At 38.5% G+C, this 18,887-nt stretch overlaps 1 protein-coding gene across 1 annotated transcript in view; it reads left to right on the forward strand.

The window, feature by feature from the left end:
* Nucleotides 1–18,887, forward strand: part of LOC126333298 (uncharacterized) — a 279,526-nt gene that overhangs the window by 233,823 nt on the left and 26,816 nt on the right. Inside the window, exons 5-15 of the mRNA XM_049996729.1 lie at nucleotides 1,118–1,261; nucleotides 5,581–5,748; nucleotides 10,955–11,147; nucleotides 16,288–16,504; nucleotides 16,991–17,146; nucleotides 17,324–17,501; nucleotides 17,588–17,756; nucleotides 17,873–18,042; nucleotides 18,133–18,241; nucleotides 18,327–18,499; nucleotides 18,646–18,784. Coding sequence (XP_049852686.1) covers nucleotides 1,118–1,261; nucleotides 5,581–5,748; nucleotides 10,955–11,147; nucleotides 16,288–16,504; nucleotides 16,991–17,146; nucleotides 17,324–17,501; nucleotides 17,588–17,756; nucleotides 17,873–18,042; nucleotides 18,133–18,241; nucleotides 18,327–18,499; nucleotides 18,646–18,784 — 1,816 coding nt within the window. The remainder of the gene's footprint in view (nucleotides 1–1,117; nucleotides 1,262–5,580; nucleotides 5,749–10,954; nucleotides 11,148–16,287; nucleotides 16,505–16,990; nucleotides 17,147–17,323; nucleotides 17,502–17,587; nucleotides 17,757–17,872; nucleotides 18,043–18,132; nucleotides 18,242–18,326; nucleotides 18,500–18,645; nucleotides 18,785–18,887) is intronic.

Below are 18,887 nucleotides of genomic sequence, written 5' to 3' on the forward strand. Positions count from 1 at the left end.
TATGAATTGTTTGGAAAGTTGCATATTTTGCTTCATGAGTGACAGTTTCATTGCAAAATAATTTATTTCTCATACAGCAGCTCAGGTCTCTCTCTCTCTCTCTCTCTCTCTCTCTCTCTCTCTCTCTCTCTCTCTCTCTCTCTCTCTCTCTCTCTCACACACACACACAAACACAAACACAAACATTTGACCTGCCCTTAACACTCATGCCCCCTCCCAGAAAAATGAAAATAAACACACAGATGTTTCACTGATACCATCAAACAACATTGGGCATTGGTGGCCAGGAGTACCCACCTGGCGAAGTTCGGGTGGCGAGTTGCAGGTCTTTTCAGCTGACGCCACATTAGGTGGCCACATGTTGATGATGATGAAATGCTGTTGAGGACAGTGCTACATCCGGTCCCAGAGCAAAGAAAATCTCTGACCCACCTGGGAATCAAACCTGGACCCTCTGCATGGCAGTCAAATGCACTGACCCTTCAGCCAAGAGGCAGACAGAAATTCAAAGATTTGGAGATATCGAGAAAGACATAAGAGAATTGTATCAGCTGTTGATAATTCCCTACTTTATTTTCTTCTATTCCCTCTTATTTTCATTTTGATTTATATTAATTATTTCTCTTCACCAAATCCCTTTGATTTTCATTTTGATTTACAGTAATTATTTCTCATCACCTAATTCCTCTGATTTTCACTTTGATTTACATTAATTATTTCTCATATTACTAATATCTTTGTGCATGAAAAATCTTCAATACTATACAAATTTAAGAATCTGATTACCAGCACTACTTTGAAAGGCATGTTGGAATTAGAAACAAATGTTCTTCATTTTACTATTATTTCTGGTGTGTTCATGGTGACTTCTCCTTTCTATCTTTGCTTATGTCTCTTCATCTCCTTTTGCTCCTCCTCCTCTTTATTGTTTATTTGACTTCAACTCACAATTAAAAAAATCATGTTTTATCAAATATAATGACATGCCATTGCCAGCTATATGATACTTACTTCAATCCTTGTGCATTGTGTGGAAATGTTGTCTACACCTTCATAGCACATAATTTAATTCTGGGTTTTATCTTTAGAGTATACATTTCTGTTTTCCATTTTGCAGATTCCAGTTCACTGCCGAGCCCACGTGAGGTTTCTTTAGCTGTTCACAAAGATGCTGATCTGCCACATCCTCATTTAATGACTCTGTCAGCTGTATGGGGAGAATTCATAGCTCACGATATGTCACATACCCCACAGATGGCAGGTAGGGATCCTTACCTCATTGACTTTATGGGGTATTATTACAATGTTTTTGCCTGTTGTGTTCATTTATTCTGAAACAGAATACTTAATACTTGCCTCTTATATCTCACCTGTCATTCAACAACTTCTTTGCCTCTGTACTTCCGCCTCGACTGACATCTCTGCCCAAACTCTTTGCCTTTACAAATGTCTGCTTGTGTCTGTGTATGTGCGGATGGATATGTGTGTGTGTGCGAGTGTATACCTGTCCCTTTTTCCTCCTAAGGTAAGTCTTTCCGCTCCCGGGATTGGAATGACTCCTTAACCTCTCCCTTAAAACCCACATCCTTTCGTCTTTCCCTCTCCTTCCCTCTTTCCTGATGAAGCAACTGTCAGTTGCGAAAGCTTGAATTTTGTGTGTATGTTTGTGTGTCTATCGACCTGCCAGCGCTTTTGTTTGGTAAGTCACATCATCTTTGTTTTTAGATATACTTAATACTTGTATAGATGTTTAGTTTTTCATAAGTGGTTAATTCAGCAGAACATCTGCAATTAGAAATAAGACTGCTAACAGATTTGTATGTTGTTTCAGAAGATACTCTGCTTCTGTCTCCCCATGAAACAGCAACAATTTATGTTTTATGTAGCTGTAGCTGTAGCTTGTGCCTGCAGCCCCACCCCCGTCCCTCCTCCCCTAGCATTAAGTACGTGGGTGGTTAGATTGTGGTATTCCTGTTAAAGCAAATATAGAGAAACAAAAACAAGAAAATGCAATCACTTACCTGTAGCTGATGATGTATGGCACACAGAACAGAGGCTTAATTAGCTTTCAAGCTACCACTTTTTTGTAGTGTAGCTCCACATGTTCACACTATGAATGATTTCATCCATATCTGATATTTCCTATGTCAGGAAGATTACGTGGTTTGTGAGGACAAATATAGCTCATACACTGAGAACAATGGCATTTATAAATGTCAGTCAGGATGAAAGAAACCAAACAGCAGAATATGAAATTATGATGTGATAGCTGCCATTTGAAGGTTAACAGTATAAGCACTTGCAAAAAATGATGACAGATAGTAATTTCAAGCATAATATGAAACAACAAGTACAAATTAAAATGTCATTTTGTTATTCCCAGTCCACTTTTATGATCAGCCATAACACCAACAACATAGAATTATACTGTGGCACATAACAGTAACTTAGTATGAATTGTCCCAGTGATTCATCCACTCTTCTCATAACAGACACACCAAGGACCAGTAGGTGTACCTCCTTTCATTAAGTTCTCAATGATTATGTCACCCAAGAAAGACACAACATGACTGAGGGAATCAGATTAATGCAATGCACAGATGCAGGAAAACAGATACACATCGAATGCCATATCAGGCACAAAGAGTCAAACTCAAACTGTTAAAATGAGTATGACTCCATCCATACCTCACAGAATGGCTGGAATCCAGGAAGTGATCACACTTATGACACTGTTTACAGTCCCTCAGAAAACATTGAGAAGAATAATTGAAATATTTTGTATTTGTATCTTCAATGCAACGGGAATTTCAAAGGTACACCATCAGCCTCTTATTTTGATAGTATAACTTCACAGAATTTAAGAAGTGGATAAGATAGTGTAGGAATCAGTTTATTTTGCATTGCATTAGTTTGAAGCCAATAAATTCCTTTCTGCTCCAGATTAAACTTAAGGGTTTCTGCTATATTTGTGTAATGATATACAGTGTGTAACAGAAATGTATGGCACAAATTGTAGGACACATTCCTCACATATAGATGAAGAAATGATGTTATGTGAACATGGGCCTGGAAATGCTTTATTCCCCTGTTTTGACTCATTTTTTCCAACTCATTAATCATGGGACACACACATGAACAGAACGCACCGGCATACTGCATACAACTCTTTCTCACAGGAGATGTTGAATATGCTTTCTGTGCATTGATGCATGCATCAACCCATCATTGAAGTGAATTTCAATTGCATTGATGTATCCCTGGAGTATAGTGTGTGGTTTCACAGCTTTCCACAATACAGCCACAGAGACTCTGAACATCTTTTTCTGGGGTTCCATGCACAAGGACTTTCAAATGCCCCTACAAACAAAAGTTCTGTGGGTTTAGGTCCAGAGAGTGTAGAGGCCAGGCAATTTGTCCATCTCTACCTATCCATCAGTCACCAAATCTGTTATTTAGAAGCCGATGGATAACCATTGTGCCTGAAGTACATGTTTTGTTGCACAGCTAAAGGCACATCTGATAACAGATCAAGTACTGGTATAAAATTCTCTAGGAAATTATGGTAACTTTGTCTGTTGAGCCTGTTGTGAAAAAAGTCACTAAAATGCGGGAACAAACTTTGCCACAATATCTTTGTTGACATCTGCCCATGCAGAAATTTACAATCTGATCTTGTGGAAATGACACCTATCTGTGAATAGCACCCTTGCACTAAAATTAGGGGCGACACTTTGTTAAATAAATCATTCACAGAAGAGTTCACATGCAGAAAAATCAGCTGCTCATAGTACCTGCAAGCACTGTAAATGGTATGGATACAGCTGGTCCTCATATAACCCTTGCCAGACAGTCATGTGGTGAACATTCAGTGTTGCAGCTACATGTCTTGTACTTCGTCATCAACTGCATGAAGAATCACTGCCTCCCATTGTGGTGTCCTCGTCCTTCTAGGCCTTCCCAGTTGCAAGTATCAGGCTTAAATGCCCCATGTTCCCTAAGTCGATGATTAATTGTTTTAGATGTTTTCCTGTTGTGGCATCTTTGTCCTGGAAATCTCTCTTGGTATGAACGTTGAGTGCGAGTACCATCACTGTCAGCTAATCCATATATCAAATAGGCATCTGCCATCTCTGCATTTGTGTACACTGCCACTGCATGAGCCAAGTCTATGATTATGTAGTAATCCATGTGCTTGCAACCATCGTATTGATCACTAAAACAGTTAATCTTACCAGCAAATAAGCAATGACATTGGTCGCATGGCAACAGCAACACGTAAAACAAAACACTGGTGGTGCACAACATAACCAGACGTCATCAAGAGTGCATATGCTCCATGAGTTTAATGTTCTGTACTTGTGTTTTCCCACTTTTAATGAGTTGGAGAAATTGAGTTGTAACATGGAAACAAAAAGTGTTTCCAGACCCATGTCCATACAACATAAGTTCTTGGTCTACCTCTGAGGAATGTGTCCTGCAATTTGTGTCGCACATTTCTGTTACACCAGGTATAGCAGAAACAAAAAAGTGTCAAATTTTTAAAAATTGATATTAAGTTCATAGTATGTTATCAATTTCTGGAAAGTGTTATCTTGTGCCTTCTGCCTTGTGTAGAATATGAGAGATGTAATTATTAACAATAATCTGTGCATGGCACATTTCATGCCTTTTCAGTTTAATATTTTGGATTGTTTACAGACATGTGGACATTTTCTTTACAATAATAATATTTTATCTTTACTGAAGGAAGTGTACATATACTATGTAAGGCTGCTCCTGTGTAGTTCTGTAGTTCTATTTTTACATGGCTCAGAGGACTAATATGTACTAATGTGTACATCTGTAAATGTACATATAATATATTAAAAACAAAGATTCCAAGACTTACCAAGCGGGAAAGCGCCGGCAGACAGGCACATGAACAAAACACACAAACACACACACAGAATTACGAGCTTTCGCAACTGGCAGTTGCTTCGTCAGGAAGGAAGGAAGGAGAGGGAAAAATGAAAGGATGTGGGTTTTAAGGGAGAGGGTAAGGAGTTATTCCAATCCCGGGAGCGGAAAGACTTCCCTTAGGGGAAAAAAAGGACAGGTGTACACTCGCACACACACACACACACACACACACACACACACATATCCATCCGCACATACACAGACACAAGCAGACACTGTCTGTATGTTAGACTGCTCTTGCATTGTACTGTAGCTCTCTTTTTACATGGCTCAGAGGACTAATAGTTGCCATTCTGTAAATTGATGTTCTATATCCTGTTAAGTACAACATTACTAACTTTGTTTCCAAGGAAGAAACTCAATAACTTGAGCCACAATCCAAGTTTTTATACCTCAAGTCATAGGCTAGCAAGAACTGCAATTCAAACAAAGTGAATGCCTTCAGTATCTGTTATGAATTAAGATTTTTTCTTTGCTCCTGTCATTTACAAATTTGATAGCATAATTTTAACACTACCTGTCAGACAGCCCAATACTGACCTTCGTTTTCAAAATTATAGCTGCACGCAATGACTTATCTGTACTGTTCAGTCAAAAATGTTCACTTCATTTTTAAAGGTTACCAAGGTGAACGTCTGAAATGCTGTGGTGTGAGTATCAGTGACTTTCATCCAGAATGTTTTCCCATTCGCCTTCCTGACAATGACCCAGTATATAGTAAGACAGGTGAAAAATGTCAAGAGTACTCTCGTTCAGGAACTGCACCACGAATTGGCTGCACACTGGGTGAGTAATAGATTCTCAAGCCTGAAACAGAAATTTCTTCGCAAAGCAAATTGAATAAATTTATACTAATTTTAACTGCATGCCTTATAAAATCATTATGATTTAACATAAAGAAAAGCAAAGCAGTTACTAGGAATGAACCGAGATATAAATAGAAGCTCATTATAAAATTAAAATAAATTTGTTGTGGCTATAGTCTACAGTCTTGTTGGCTTGTAATGATTTTAGTCTTCTAAACAGGAAAACATTTGGTCCATCTCTACTAACAGTGGTGTCATCATGATGTTAAACCCCTATCTCCTTCTCCTCCTCCTCCTCCTCCAACATTTGGTCCAATTACAAAATGTATGCGGTTTTAATTCAAAATGCATTAAGTGATACACCTAGCATAATTGCATCTGCTCAACAGCTCAGTTTGAGTGAGGGGTTGTGTCCTGTGAAGTACAAGGGTTGCCCAGAAAGTAATGCACTGCATTGTTTTTCTTCAACAATTCTTTATTGAACGTAATGAGAATTACACACACAAAAGAATGGTGTTTTGTCTACAAACCCTATTTTTCCAGGTAATCTCCATGCCATTCTATGGCCTTTCTCCAGTGTGAAACAAGGGCTTGTATGCCCTGTCACTACCAATCCCTGTCCCAGTGGCAGACCCAGTGCTTCAATGTGAGAGTCACCTCCTCATTGTCCTCAAAATGTCTTCCATGCGTGGCCTTATTTTTAATGGTCCAAACAAGTGGAAGTCGGAGGGGACTAGATCAGGGCTGTAGGGTGGATGGGGTGACACTGTCCAACCCTATTTTGTGATGTGTTCATCAGTCCTCAGACTTGTGTAGTGCTGAGCACTATCATGTTGCAGCAAAACATCTCCTGGGTTGCTGTGGCGCCAAAGTTGCCGGAAGCGTGTCTTGAGTTTTGTTAATATGTTGACATATGCTTCTGGATGCCTCTTGGATCACATCAGTGAGAATCACACCTTCACATTCCCAGAAAACAGTGATCATGACTTTACTGGCGGAAGCAGCTGCTTTGAATTGTTTCTTCTGTGGGGAGTGGGAATGGCACCATTGCATCAACTGTTGTTTTGTTTCGGGATTGAAATGGTGAACCCAGGTTTCATAACCTGTCACAATCTGGGACAAGAAGGCCTCCTGCTCAGCTTCAAAACTTTGCAACAAATGAAGACAAATGTTTTTTCTGTGGGATTTGTGATCCAACATTAGACACCATGAGACCCGTCTTGCGTACGGTTTTGAATATCCTGGAGTGCGGATAATTGCATCCACACTTCCTTTGCTGATTGACAGATGCAGCACCAACTGCCGAGTTGTAACACATCTGTCCTTGCAAATGACATCAGCTCAGTGCAACATGTAAGGTGTGGCAGCTGTGGATGGTCTCTCAACTGCTGCAAATCATGGAGCTCTGTTGAACTGCCTTCTGATGACCTCCCCCTCCTTGCCCAGTGACTAACTGTGCTTCTTTCAACTGCATATATTCCATAGACTTTGCACAAGCATTTGTGAATATTCCCCACAGTTTCTTCCTCTGCAGAGAGAAATTCAATGACAACACGTCACCTACAGACGCCATTTTGAAACTATCCTGCAGCTACGCTATCTGTTGGAAGTGACTTAAACTTGGCGCGGTCACTTCATATCATACATACATACCCTTTTGCATTCATAGCACTGCTTTCAGCTGAGAAAAAAAATTGGTGCTTTACTTTCTGGGCAACCCTTGTATGTAAGAGAAAAATGGTGGGGAGAGGAGAGAAGGTTCACTGATGCATGGGAAGGAGAGGCAGCAAGGTTTAAGATAGTGATTTGGTTACTGTGAGATCATCCTGGCTGAGGCAGGGTAGTTGCATGTGGCATGTGATGAAGCAAAGAAGCTGATTTGAAGGTAGAGATAGAAAAAAAAGGAAGAAAGAGACTGTGGAGAGGAGAGAGTGAACGTAGGATGAGGGATGTGACAGGGAGGGAGGGCAATGCTACAAGGGTGAGTGTGGCGATTTAGAGGGATCAAGCACAGATCAAGATCAGGAGCACTTTGAAGTGAAAGTAAATGTTGTAATTCAGTTAAGTCTAGTGTAGGGTGGGAGGAGAGTGGGTGGAGGATCCACATGAGTGGTGAAGCAGTCTTTTATATCAAGGATGTTGTGTCAACAGTATGTTCTGCCATTGGAAATCAGCTATGCTCTTGGGCACAGTTTGGTGTTCGTCATTTATTTGCCTGGACAGTTAATTGGTGGCCCTATGCATACAACTTAAAGAAGTAAAATTATATCTGAGCTAGTGTATGATGTGAGTGTTTTTGCAGGTGACCCTGTCTCTGATCAGATAGGATATGACTATGATAGGATAGGAATGGGATGTGCTGAATGCATGCCTAGCAGATGTGTTCCACCTGGATCTTCCACAGAAATGATTCATGTGCTAAGGTGTTGGGAGTAGGTATAGCCTAAGGCTGAAACAGGTTATTCTGTGGAGCGGGTGAGCAGTGAAATACCAAATTAGGTGAGGTGGGAGGACTGTGGATAGGATATTCCTCACATCTAGGGCCCAGTGATAGATTGGTAAAGCTCTGGCAAAGGGCTTGGTTAAGTTACTCAAGTTTGATATGACATTTCATAATGAGAATGAGTGTTTCTTAGTGGCTGATATGTACCAGTGATTGGAGGAATTGGGGACTGTGTGGTTATGGCAGAGGAGATTTGTCTGCTAGTTTTCAGCAGCATCAGAAATCTTACAGCTGCATCACAGCATCAGAAATCTTGCAGCTGTGTCAGTCCAATCTACATAGTTAAATAATTCATGCTGATTGGCTTTAGACAGTTGCAACGTCAGCACTGCTGCTAAAAATGAATTACCATGCTGTATACCCTTTCACTAGCAGGCTGCACCATTTTTTTGGCTTTTCTGGCGACATGCTGTGGTACTGTGGCATGGGGTTCTCAATGGGTACCAGGACTGCAGAATGTACCTCCTAAGGAATAAATTAAAAAATAATTATGTAACTTATTTGTTGGGGATGGGAATTAAAACTTTGTGAGTACTACTCGTATATAGGTGTAAAGGGAGATGAAACATTTTTTGGGACATAAAAACAAAGGAAAATAATTTATGTAATGTGTGGCTCCTTCTAGAGCCTTTGCCAAATTTTATTCATTTCTAAAAATTTCAGTATAGATCTACAGAGTTATTTTCAACCTTACCCCATGTCTAGGATGAAAAATCTCAAGAATTGTCATCAGTCAGCCTACAGAACCTGAACATTGTGATTTTGACTTAAATATTGTCTGGTTTTGATCATTTTTGTATATCATCCCATTCCCACTCTTACCATATTCCCCTGCATTAACCACCCCTCTCCCTCCCTCAACCCCCCCCCCCCCCCAACTCCAATGCCCACCACCACCACCACAATGGTTATAACATTAACACTTCCATAGTCATGCTTTATTCAGTGGCTAGATTTTTTACCTTTATAAGTGTAGCTTTGTATTTTTATTGTTTATTTTAAAGTCCATTTTTTCTAACTATACTACAGTTAGTTGCAAGAATTTGCTGCATGTAATATGAATATAAATTTACTTCAACAAATTTCTATTTTTTTACTACAAGTTGTACAACTTTGCTTCTACCATTTGCCTATAGGTCGCAACTATGGTAAGTAGCGGTCGAAAGAAACAGATCACAGACATCAGGCAGTTAGCGTGGACCTCGGTCAACATAACCCAATTCAAACATTAGTTGATTTGTGTCTGCATCATAAAGTTGTTGTTGATTGCAAATGTCAGTTTATGAGCCTAATTCTTGTCATTTGCGGGAGGTGTTACTCTTTTGTTTCAATATGATGAAAGCAGTGGCTGAGTCTCATAGAATGCTCTCAAGTACATATGGTAAGGATGCTATTAGTGAAAGAATGTGTCGTGAGTGGTTTCAATGCTTCAAGAATGGAGATTTTTACTTCATAGTCTGGCATAGTGGTGGAACAGAGAATGTTTCCGAAGATGCAGAATTGGAGACATTGCTGAGTGAAGACTCACATCAAACTCAAGAAGAATTGGCACGATTTATGGAAATGACACGGCAAGACATTTCAAAATGTCTCAAGGCTATGGGCATGATTCAGAAAGAAGGAACTTGGGTCCTGTGTGAGCTGAAACCAATAGACTTGAACGGTGTTTGTGTGTTTGCAACAGTTGCTTCAGAGGCAAAAATGGAAGGGATTTCTGCATCAAATGGGTTCATTATGATAACCCTAAACGCAAAAAATCATGGGGATATCGCGGCCATGCTTCCATGTCGACAGCCAAACCAAATATTCACGGCTCCAAGATCATGCTCTGCATTTGGTGCAACCAGCTTGGCGTCATGTACTATGAGGTGTTAAAACCAAATGAAACAATCACAGGTGCTCATTGTTGAATGCAATTAATGTGTTTGAGCAGAGCATTAAAAGACAAACAGCCGCAATACAGCGACAAGCACGATAAAGTGATTTTGCAGCATGACAATGCTCGACCCCCACATTGCAAAAGAGGTCAAAACATACTTTAAAACGTTAAAATGGGATATCCTACCCCACCCGCTGTATTCTCCAGACATTGCTCCCCCTGACTATCACCTGTTTAGATCAGTGTCGCATGGCCTGGCTGACCAATATTTCCAATCTCATGAAGAAGTCACAAATTGGATCGATTCGTGGATCGCTTCAAAAGATGAACAATTTTTTTTATGCAGGATCTGTACACTGCCTGAAAGATGGGAGAAAGTAGTGGACAGCAATGGAAACTACTTTGAATGATACATGTGTAACCAATTTGTTTCCTTAAGGCCTCAGGTGTTGGGGAAAAAATGGCGGAAACAAAGTTTACACCCTGTAGTAAAAATTGTAACATTTCAGACCTTGTACAGTAATTGTTATGGCTCTAAGTAGCTATAGATAACTAGTAGTAACATCATGAGTCACTGGTTTTCAAGAAACTGCTCTTTTTATACAATTTTGGTATTGTGAAAAATTGTTCCCTCTCTTTCATTGGTAGTAGAATTTTTGAAATGAAATATCAATGTCAAATTTATCTCGTATCAGTTGCTGAATTGTCATAACATACCCAAGAATCATCCACTTTTATTATTACTTTATAAGATTAACAATTTATACATGAAAAGACAAATAAAATGTTTAAAAACTCAATTAGGACCACGAGAACAGGTGAATCAAGTAACTGCTTTTATTGATGGCTCCATGATATATGGTAGCTCAAGAGAGGAAGCAAATCAGCTGAGAACATTTAGCAGAGGCCAAATGAAGACACAGATCAGCAGAGGTGGGAGGGCACTTATGCCATCTGATGAAAGCAATCTGGACTGTCGTAATGAGGGTCTGTACAAGTAAGTTATGACACTAAAATTTCTATTATTACTTGTTCTAAAAACAGTTGAGCATATAACTAATGTAGCTAGTGTGTACATATTTGTTATTTAAATGTTTCATATTTACAATAGACATTCATTTCAGAAAATACTGTGTGAACACTATCATAATAATCATAGCCATTTAAATAAGAAAACAATAAATATTACTCTTTTGGTAACAGTATTATTAAGGATGAAACCCACTAAGATTCCATGGATGGATAATAAATACGCATGCCCAGTGGTTTCATTAGGGCGGGCGATTAGGGGTTTAAACCCCACCCCCCCTTAACCCCTGACCACTCCTCTGAAATGTAAAATTATAGACATGTTTTTCTTACACAGCTGCTTGCAATGTCATAACACTAAAGTATAAAACAAGGGTTAACAGTATCTCTGCTTCAGTATGTGAAGAAGCGGGCTGTATGTTAACGACAGCCTCTTTCCAAATGAATCCATGCACAAAAGAGAATCTCTGATAACTGGCGTTTTTGTTCATTGAGACTGGTTAATAGTAAGTAGAGTTCTTTAAAACATTTAAGCTTATTTATTTCAACATGCTCCATAACACAGTAACAGTACATGTTTTCAGTTTTCTTCTAGTAACACATATCAATTTAACATCAATGAAGAATTAAATACAAAATTTACTAGCTCAGTCTCAGCGTATTACCAAACCCATAATTTAATGTTTGTGGATGCAGGAGCAATGTGCACTATAGAGGTGGTGGATACATTGTTGGAGCATGAACTGACCAGGAAATGTTTTAGTTTGTTTCGTACATGATTCTCTGCATTACCAGTTGTTAAACTGTTGAGACAACAGTGTTGTGAAAACGAGTGTTGTTGAAGCTAGTATAGTGAAATCTAGAGTCTGAGAGCTAAGACAATGCATTAAAAAACAAAAAAATGGGAACATTTTAAACTGCTCCTCCAAAACACCTCAACTAGAAGAAACTCTGTCCTCTCAGACCGAGAAAATGGATGATTAACCACAGTTGCCACCACTTGCTGGTTTCAAACAATAGAAGAGTTATTGCTAATTCAAAATCACCCTTGTCGGATCCTGAAGCGAAATCAACATCTTTCATTGACACATGAAGCTCAGGCAGTCCACCACTAGGTTGTAAGTATGACATAACTGATTGTTTGCTATCAAATAATGAATAAATTGATGACCACATGAAGCTACAACATTTCCAAAACCTTTATTGTGTCTGATGCAACTTACAAATTTCCCCTCACTTTGCAAAGTGGCCAATATTGTAAGTTCAGCCTAAGTTACATGGTTAGTATACTCTGCCAAAGAGGACAGGGCCTACTAGAAGTAATGTCAATTTTTCACTAAGACAAGTTCAGCTAAAGGTAGTCATCAAAATGTTGGAGCCCTGGTAACCTCCAAGTTTTTAAAGGGGAAGCAAGCTCTTGAATATTTCAATGTATATGCAAGCAACACTTACCATAAGGCTGCTGTAATCAATAGTGACAATTTCGTTCACATGATGGTGAGCAAGACAAAATATGTAAAACGCTGAACAATGGAAAATCCAGGATGAAATAATGACAAAGTTATGAAAAGGATATATTGATACTTACCACAGAGTGGAGATGGTGAGTCACAGATAGCACAAAAAAAGACTGTCACCAAAAATGTCTTTATCAGGGTTAGACAAAACACACACACACACACACACACACACACACACACACACACACACACACACACACACACACACAAATGGATTTGATGCACATAGGACCACAGACTCTCGCTGGTGATGCCAGACTTCGGGTCTGTTATAGTTGAAAGGATTATTCTGTGCATTAATGATGCCAAAGTTTTCACAGTTCTTGCAGATTTTTCACAGTTCTTGCAGATGAAACAGCTGATGTTGATGGAATAGAGCAACTTTTTCTTTGAGCTCTTTATATTTCCCTATATCTCAAGATCTGTGAAGATTTCCTGCAATTTGTTCCAGTGTTTGATGTGAATGGCAAAGGATTAGCTAGACCTATAATTGAAAACATGGTAAAATTTGTTGTTGATGTGTCATTTTTACGAGTACAGGGCTGTGATGATGCTGCATCCATGTTGGGAAATGCCTTTGGGGCTCATCCATTCATATAACACAACAGTCCTTCAGCTGTATATTCTCATTGTGCAGTTTGTAATTTCTACTTCATACTCACTGACACATCCAACGTTGTACTTATCAGAAAGTCACAAGGAACACTGGAAGTCATACGTAATTTCTTTGGCCACCAAATTATAGAAAAATATTAAATGATGCCCTTGAGTCATTAACCAATGTTCAAGTCAGGAATTTGAAACATGCAACGCTCACTAGATGGATTAAGTGCCTTTGCAGCATACAAGACTTTGCTGAGATATATGATTATGTTGTTGTAGCTCAGGGGAAGATGAAGATTCAAGAATTTGACAACACATCTCACACTGCCACGATTCTGTTAGCAGCCATCACCATGGGAGATTTTGTCATCTGCTCGGCTATACTTTCTGAATTTTTTGTGTTTGGTGAGTCCATCTGTCTTTAGCTTCTGCACCAAGAAATAGATTTTGCAGAATTGACCCACATTGCCAGGGATCTGAAAATGAAGCTGCTGGCAGACAGAGAAAAACAGAAAAATTGTTTACAAAACAACCTTATCCCCTTCAAAATATTCTTCATTACGACTAACATTTTTCCCACTGGTGTTTCCACTGTTTGAAATATTTTTGGTAGTTGTCTTTAGAAATGGCTGACAGGTCCTCCTCATTTTTTCTTGACTTCTTCAATGTTTTCAAATCGGTGTCTGTTCATGCTGCTTTTCATTTGTGGAAATAAGAAAAAGTGGCATGGAACCAGGTCAGGTAAGTAAGGTGCATCACACCTTTTTTTATTTTTTATTTATTTTTTTTTAAGTCAAAAACTGTCTGACAAGAGAGGGCTGTGTGTGCAGGTGCATTGTCCTGATGGAAGAACCAGTCTCTTGTCTATCTCAAATCAGGTCTTGTTTGATTTACGCTGTTGTACAATCTTCTTAAAACTTCCAAATAAAATATTTGATTGAATGTCTGACCTGGTCAAACAAACTCTGAATGAAGTACACTCCTGGCATCAAAAAAGCAAATCAGCATTGTTTTGATATTTGAATTGACGGCACTTTTTTGGATGGTGTGATGACATCTTCTGTTGGCTTGACTGTTACTTTGTTTCTGGGTTGCAGCCACAATGCCATGACTAATCACAAGTGATGAACTCTGACAGAAAATCTGGATCAGTTTTAAGCTGTTGTTTCAAAGCAAGACATGTTTCAATTTGACATTCCTTTTCATTATAAGTCAGAACAGAGGAACACACTTGGTAGCAACCCTTTTCATTCCCAAATCTTCCATTAAAATTCACTAAACCGGGCTCCAAGCAAGATAACCCACTAATCTCTGACAGCTGATCAACTGTGTGTCGATAGTCTGTGAGCACAAACTCTCAAATCTTTTCAGTATTTTGACGTTTGGGCAGTTGATGGATGTCCAGAACAAGGTTCGTTATCAGTAAACATTTCGCCATTTTTAAATCAAGCAAACCATACACCTGAGTTTATCCCATAGCATCATCTTGGTAAGCTGCTTTCAACATTGAAACAGTGTCAGCAACATTTTTACCGAGTAGAAAACAAAATTTCACAGCTGTATGTTGTTCACTTAAACTTGCCATCACAAAAAACAAAACAAGAGCAAAACAGTGTAGCAAAAACAATCAGTGCAGATGAACAGAACAAGCCAAGTCAACAACACAGGCAGCACTGAATTGACAATGAGTGGCGCTATACATACCTAGCAGCAGAAATGAATACTACACAAGCTCAGCCCAGGGCAATGTTATTCCATTATTTATTTATGTATTTATTTATTTTTTGGGCACCCCCTTGTAGTTCAGCTGGCTTTGCTTAGAATCCAAGGAATTATTTCTGGCCAGTGGAGCTGAAATCAAGCAATCACACATTTCTAATGAGCAAGGACATCATGCATATGAAGATACCGATAAAGATGTTGAGGGTTACTACAAAGGGTCAGTGTTCGTACCCATTCTGGATGCCTTCGTTATGTCGGTGCAGGATTGGTTCTTGACACTGTGTGAGCTTTAATTGTCTTCTTCCATGAAAAACTGAAGATATAGGTACCGGTATAATTGATGGAATTACAAAACCCCATTCATTTTATGCTTCAGATCCATTAGTCACTGATTTAACAATGACAACAGCTAAGTTGAAACTCTTATCATCAATGTCTGAATCAACTGCAGTAGTTGCCTCAGAACACAATGGAAGCTTTGTCTCTCTGCGACCATCAGATCCTTCTAATGTGCTACAGTTTTTACAGCTCTTGCAACCTCGTCAGTGACAGTAGCCATGAAGGAGCACAGTTTCTCCACCCTTAAGAGAATGAAAACATACATAAGGAATACAACTAGTGAGGCACATCTTAATGTGCATGCCAAGACGACAATTCATTGAGAAGAAAGGACTGATGTCGAAACTGTGATAAGTGATATATGGAAAAACAAAGACTGCCTTCTTCCTCTTGTACTTTGAATTTCTAGTAAATGGTTTAATCGTTTCTATTATCTATGTGCATTAAAGTATCAGACAAAAGCAGATTTTTATGTACTTCAATGTAAATTAATGGGGGCTTAGCCTATAAAAATAGGCACTTAATAGAATTAGTGCAGAAAATTCTCTTAGCAACTGGATTATGTTTTATTAAAATTGTTAAAACTTGACAAGCTAATAAAATTAATTTCATGATATAATTCATAACTTCAATAAACTGCCTTTGCGATGTCATTAGTGTTTTGATAACACTAATGTAAACCAATGAAAAACTTAATTTTTATAATTTTGTGCATTAAATTAGTATGGATCAATAAAATTAATTTTCAGCTACAGTAAATTGAAAGGCAGAGCCGCCCCCCCCCCCCCCCAAATCCTACTCTCCCACCCTACCCCCAAAACAATAAAAACAAAAAACAAAAAAATTGTAGCTATGCCACTGTGCATGCTAGAGACTTTCAGCAGCAATTAAGCTTAAAGCCATTTTGTTTACTTTCCAACACAGGTGTTTCAAAGCTGGGGACAAACGCGCAAATGAACATATTGGCCTGGCAACACTGCACACAATATGGTTACGTGAACATAATCGCCTAGCAGCTGAACTGGCCAGGCTGAACCCCCACTGGGGTGATGAGACACTTTTTCAGGAGGCCAGAAGAATTGTTGGAGCAGAGATACAGCACATCTCATATACTGAGTTCCTGCCTATGGTCCTCGGACAGGTTAGAATGATTTTGTATTATCTTCATTGTAATAAAATATCATTTCTATATTCCAAATGACAAATGAAAATTGATATCTTTCCAATCGTAGCTGTATATTGAAATAAGATGCTAACTCTAAATAGAACAAACCTGAGAGTTTGCTGTCTTGCATAACTAGTCAAGAAATAAACCAAAGTTAAAAGAGGCAGAGTATTGCTACAATTACTAAAATACTGATTGTAAATTCACATTTGTTTCCTGTGTCTCATTCCTCGGAGAGAGAATTGCAGATTTGGAAGCCAAATCTTAATTGGTTCACATTTATCAATTTATTCTCTGCAGTTTCAATATTCAATTTAATTTTCATATCATTACTTCATAATATATTTATTACATTAACAAAGAGTATTAAACCATCAAATATAAATGTATAAAAGTGGTATTGTTATCTGTTGTACAGTATAGTACATAATTTTTTTGACTTATAGTAATATATTGTTGTAGGACATCCTGGATAAATATGGACTAAGAACTCAAGCTTCAGGACATTTCACAGGTTATGACATCAATTTGAATGCTGGCATTGCCAACAGTGTTGCCGCAGCTGCAATGTGGTTCATAGCTTCCCTGATGCCCAAGACTATGAAATTATTTGATGAGGTTAGACATGGTATCTATTTACATGTTCTTTTAGCTATAAGACTATACACCTAAACTACATTACCAGTTGACAGCTGTGAATGTAGTATAAAGCATTTTGTTGAAAATGTACCTTCTATGAACAAGAATTGACGAGGAAACTTCAGTTAATTGTGTTTACCGTGTTCTTTATTACAGTCAGGAAGGAGAATTGGAGAGAAATCAATAGCATCTTCATTTTATGCACCATTTCAGTTATATGAAGTGGGAGCAGTGGATAAAATGTTGCAGAGTATGCTACATGGTGCTGCACAGAAAGAAGATGAATTTATTAATGAAGTGATGACTAATCATATGTTTCAAGATCCAAGCAAAGGTCCACTTTTAATTAATGATTACATATAAAATAGTGTCATTGCTTATTAGAGATATTTCATTTTTTCTGTGCCCTATATTTGATAGGTCCAGGCCTAGATCTGGCTGCACAAATAATACAACACGGGAGAGATCATGGATTACCTGATTACACGAAATGGCGAAAGTTCTGCAGTCTTCCTGATGTGAGGTCTTTTCGTGACTTAGCAGATGTAATGTCCCCTGCAGTTATTTCAGCTCTACAGAAGATTTACAGGTTAATTTACACATCATTTAATTTATATGGGTCCCTTTGAGATTTTTGAAGTAATCTCGAATTATCTGTGGCTGCATACTGATTTTCACAGACAGGAACATTTTGTGCGTTCACAGGAATGTAACTGACATTGATCTATTTACGGGTGCCCTTGGTGAGACTCCCATAGAAGGAGCTGTTGTGGGACCAACATTTGGTTGTTTATTGGGACGTCAGTTCCACTATCTCAGGCGTGGTGATCGTTATTGGTATGAAAATGACTTACCACCATCATCTTTCACAAAGGGTAACTACATATCTATGATGTATTACTGTTTTCCTGTTTTCATGTTGTGGAAGTAATTATGCTAAGACAGTAACTTCTTTGCTTTACTAGAACAACTGAATGAAATTAGAAAAGTGAGTCTTGCAAGAGTTATTTGTGACAACAGTGATGGCTTAAGAGAAATTCAACCAGAAGCTTTTCTAGACAAAGATCAGTTCCTGTAAGTAGTAACAGTTACCTCACTCAATGATGATACAATAGTCACTCATAAATATGTTATCTAAACCAGTAAAATTATCTTATAGGAATGCCATGTGTGGGTGCAAAAGTGATGTAATGAACCACATGGATCTACGTGCTTGGGGTACCACAAGTCCTCATTTTGTTGTCTCTGGAAGACTCTTAGCCGAGTCAGTTGCCAGGGCAAAGAGAGATGTTCATAAGATCATGCAGCAAGAGATTGATCTGTGGGAACAAAGTGAGTAAAATATTTTTTGTAACAATGGCAGCTCTGACTCAGCCAAGGAACAAATCTGTCCAGCACTTAACATTCTAGTAAATTTTCAGTTGATTTTTGAGCAAAGCTTCAGACATATTCATCAGGCATTCTTAATCTATTTCAAGGGCGAGTAGCAGATCCACTGTCACCTGTTGGCACAGCCTATGGATTTAACCGGCCAAAGAGACAAGCAGCAGAGATAGCTAATACATCGCTGCTGTTGCAGTTTGCATCTACCAGATTTGTCAATAGTTTTCTTCAAGGGTAAGAAATACATTACATATTTATGTATTACTAAAATAAATGGAAAACCAGAGGAACTACATCACTGCTGTTACAGTTTGCATCTAGCAGATTTGTCAATAGT

Source organism: Schistocerca gregaria, chromosome 1 (genome assembly GCF_023897955.1).
Source record: "Schistocerca gregaria isolate iqSchGreg1 chromosome 1, iqSchGreg1.2, whole genome shotgun sequence".
NCBI classification, from domain to species: domain Eukaryota; kingdom Metazoa; phylum Arthropoda; class Insecta; order Orthoptera; family Acrididae; genus Schistocerca; species Schistocerca gregaria.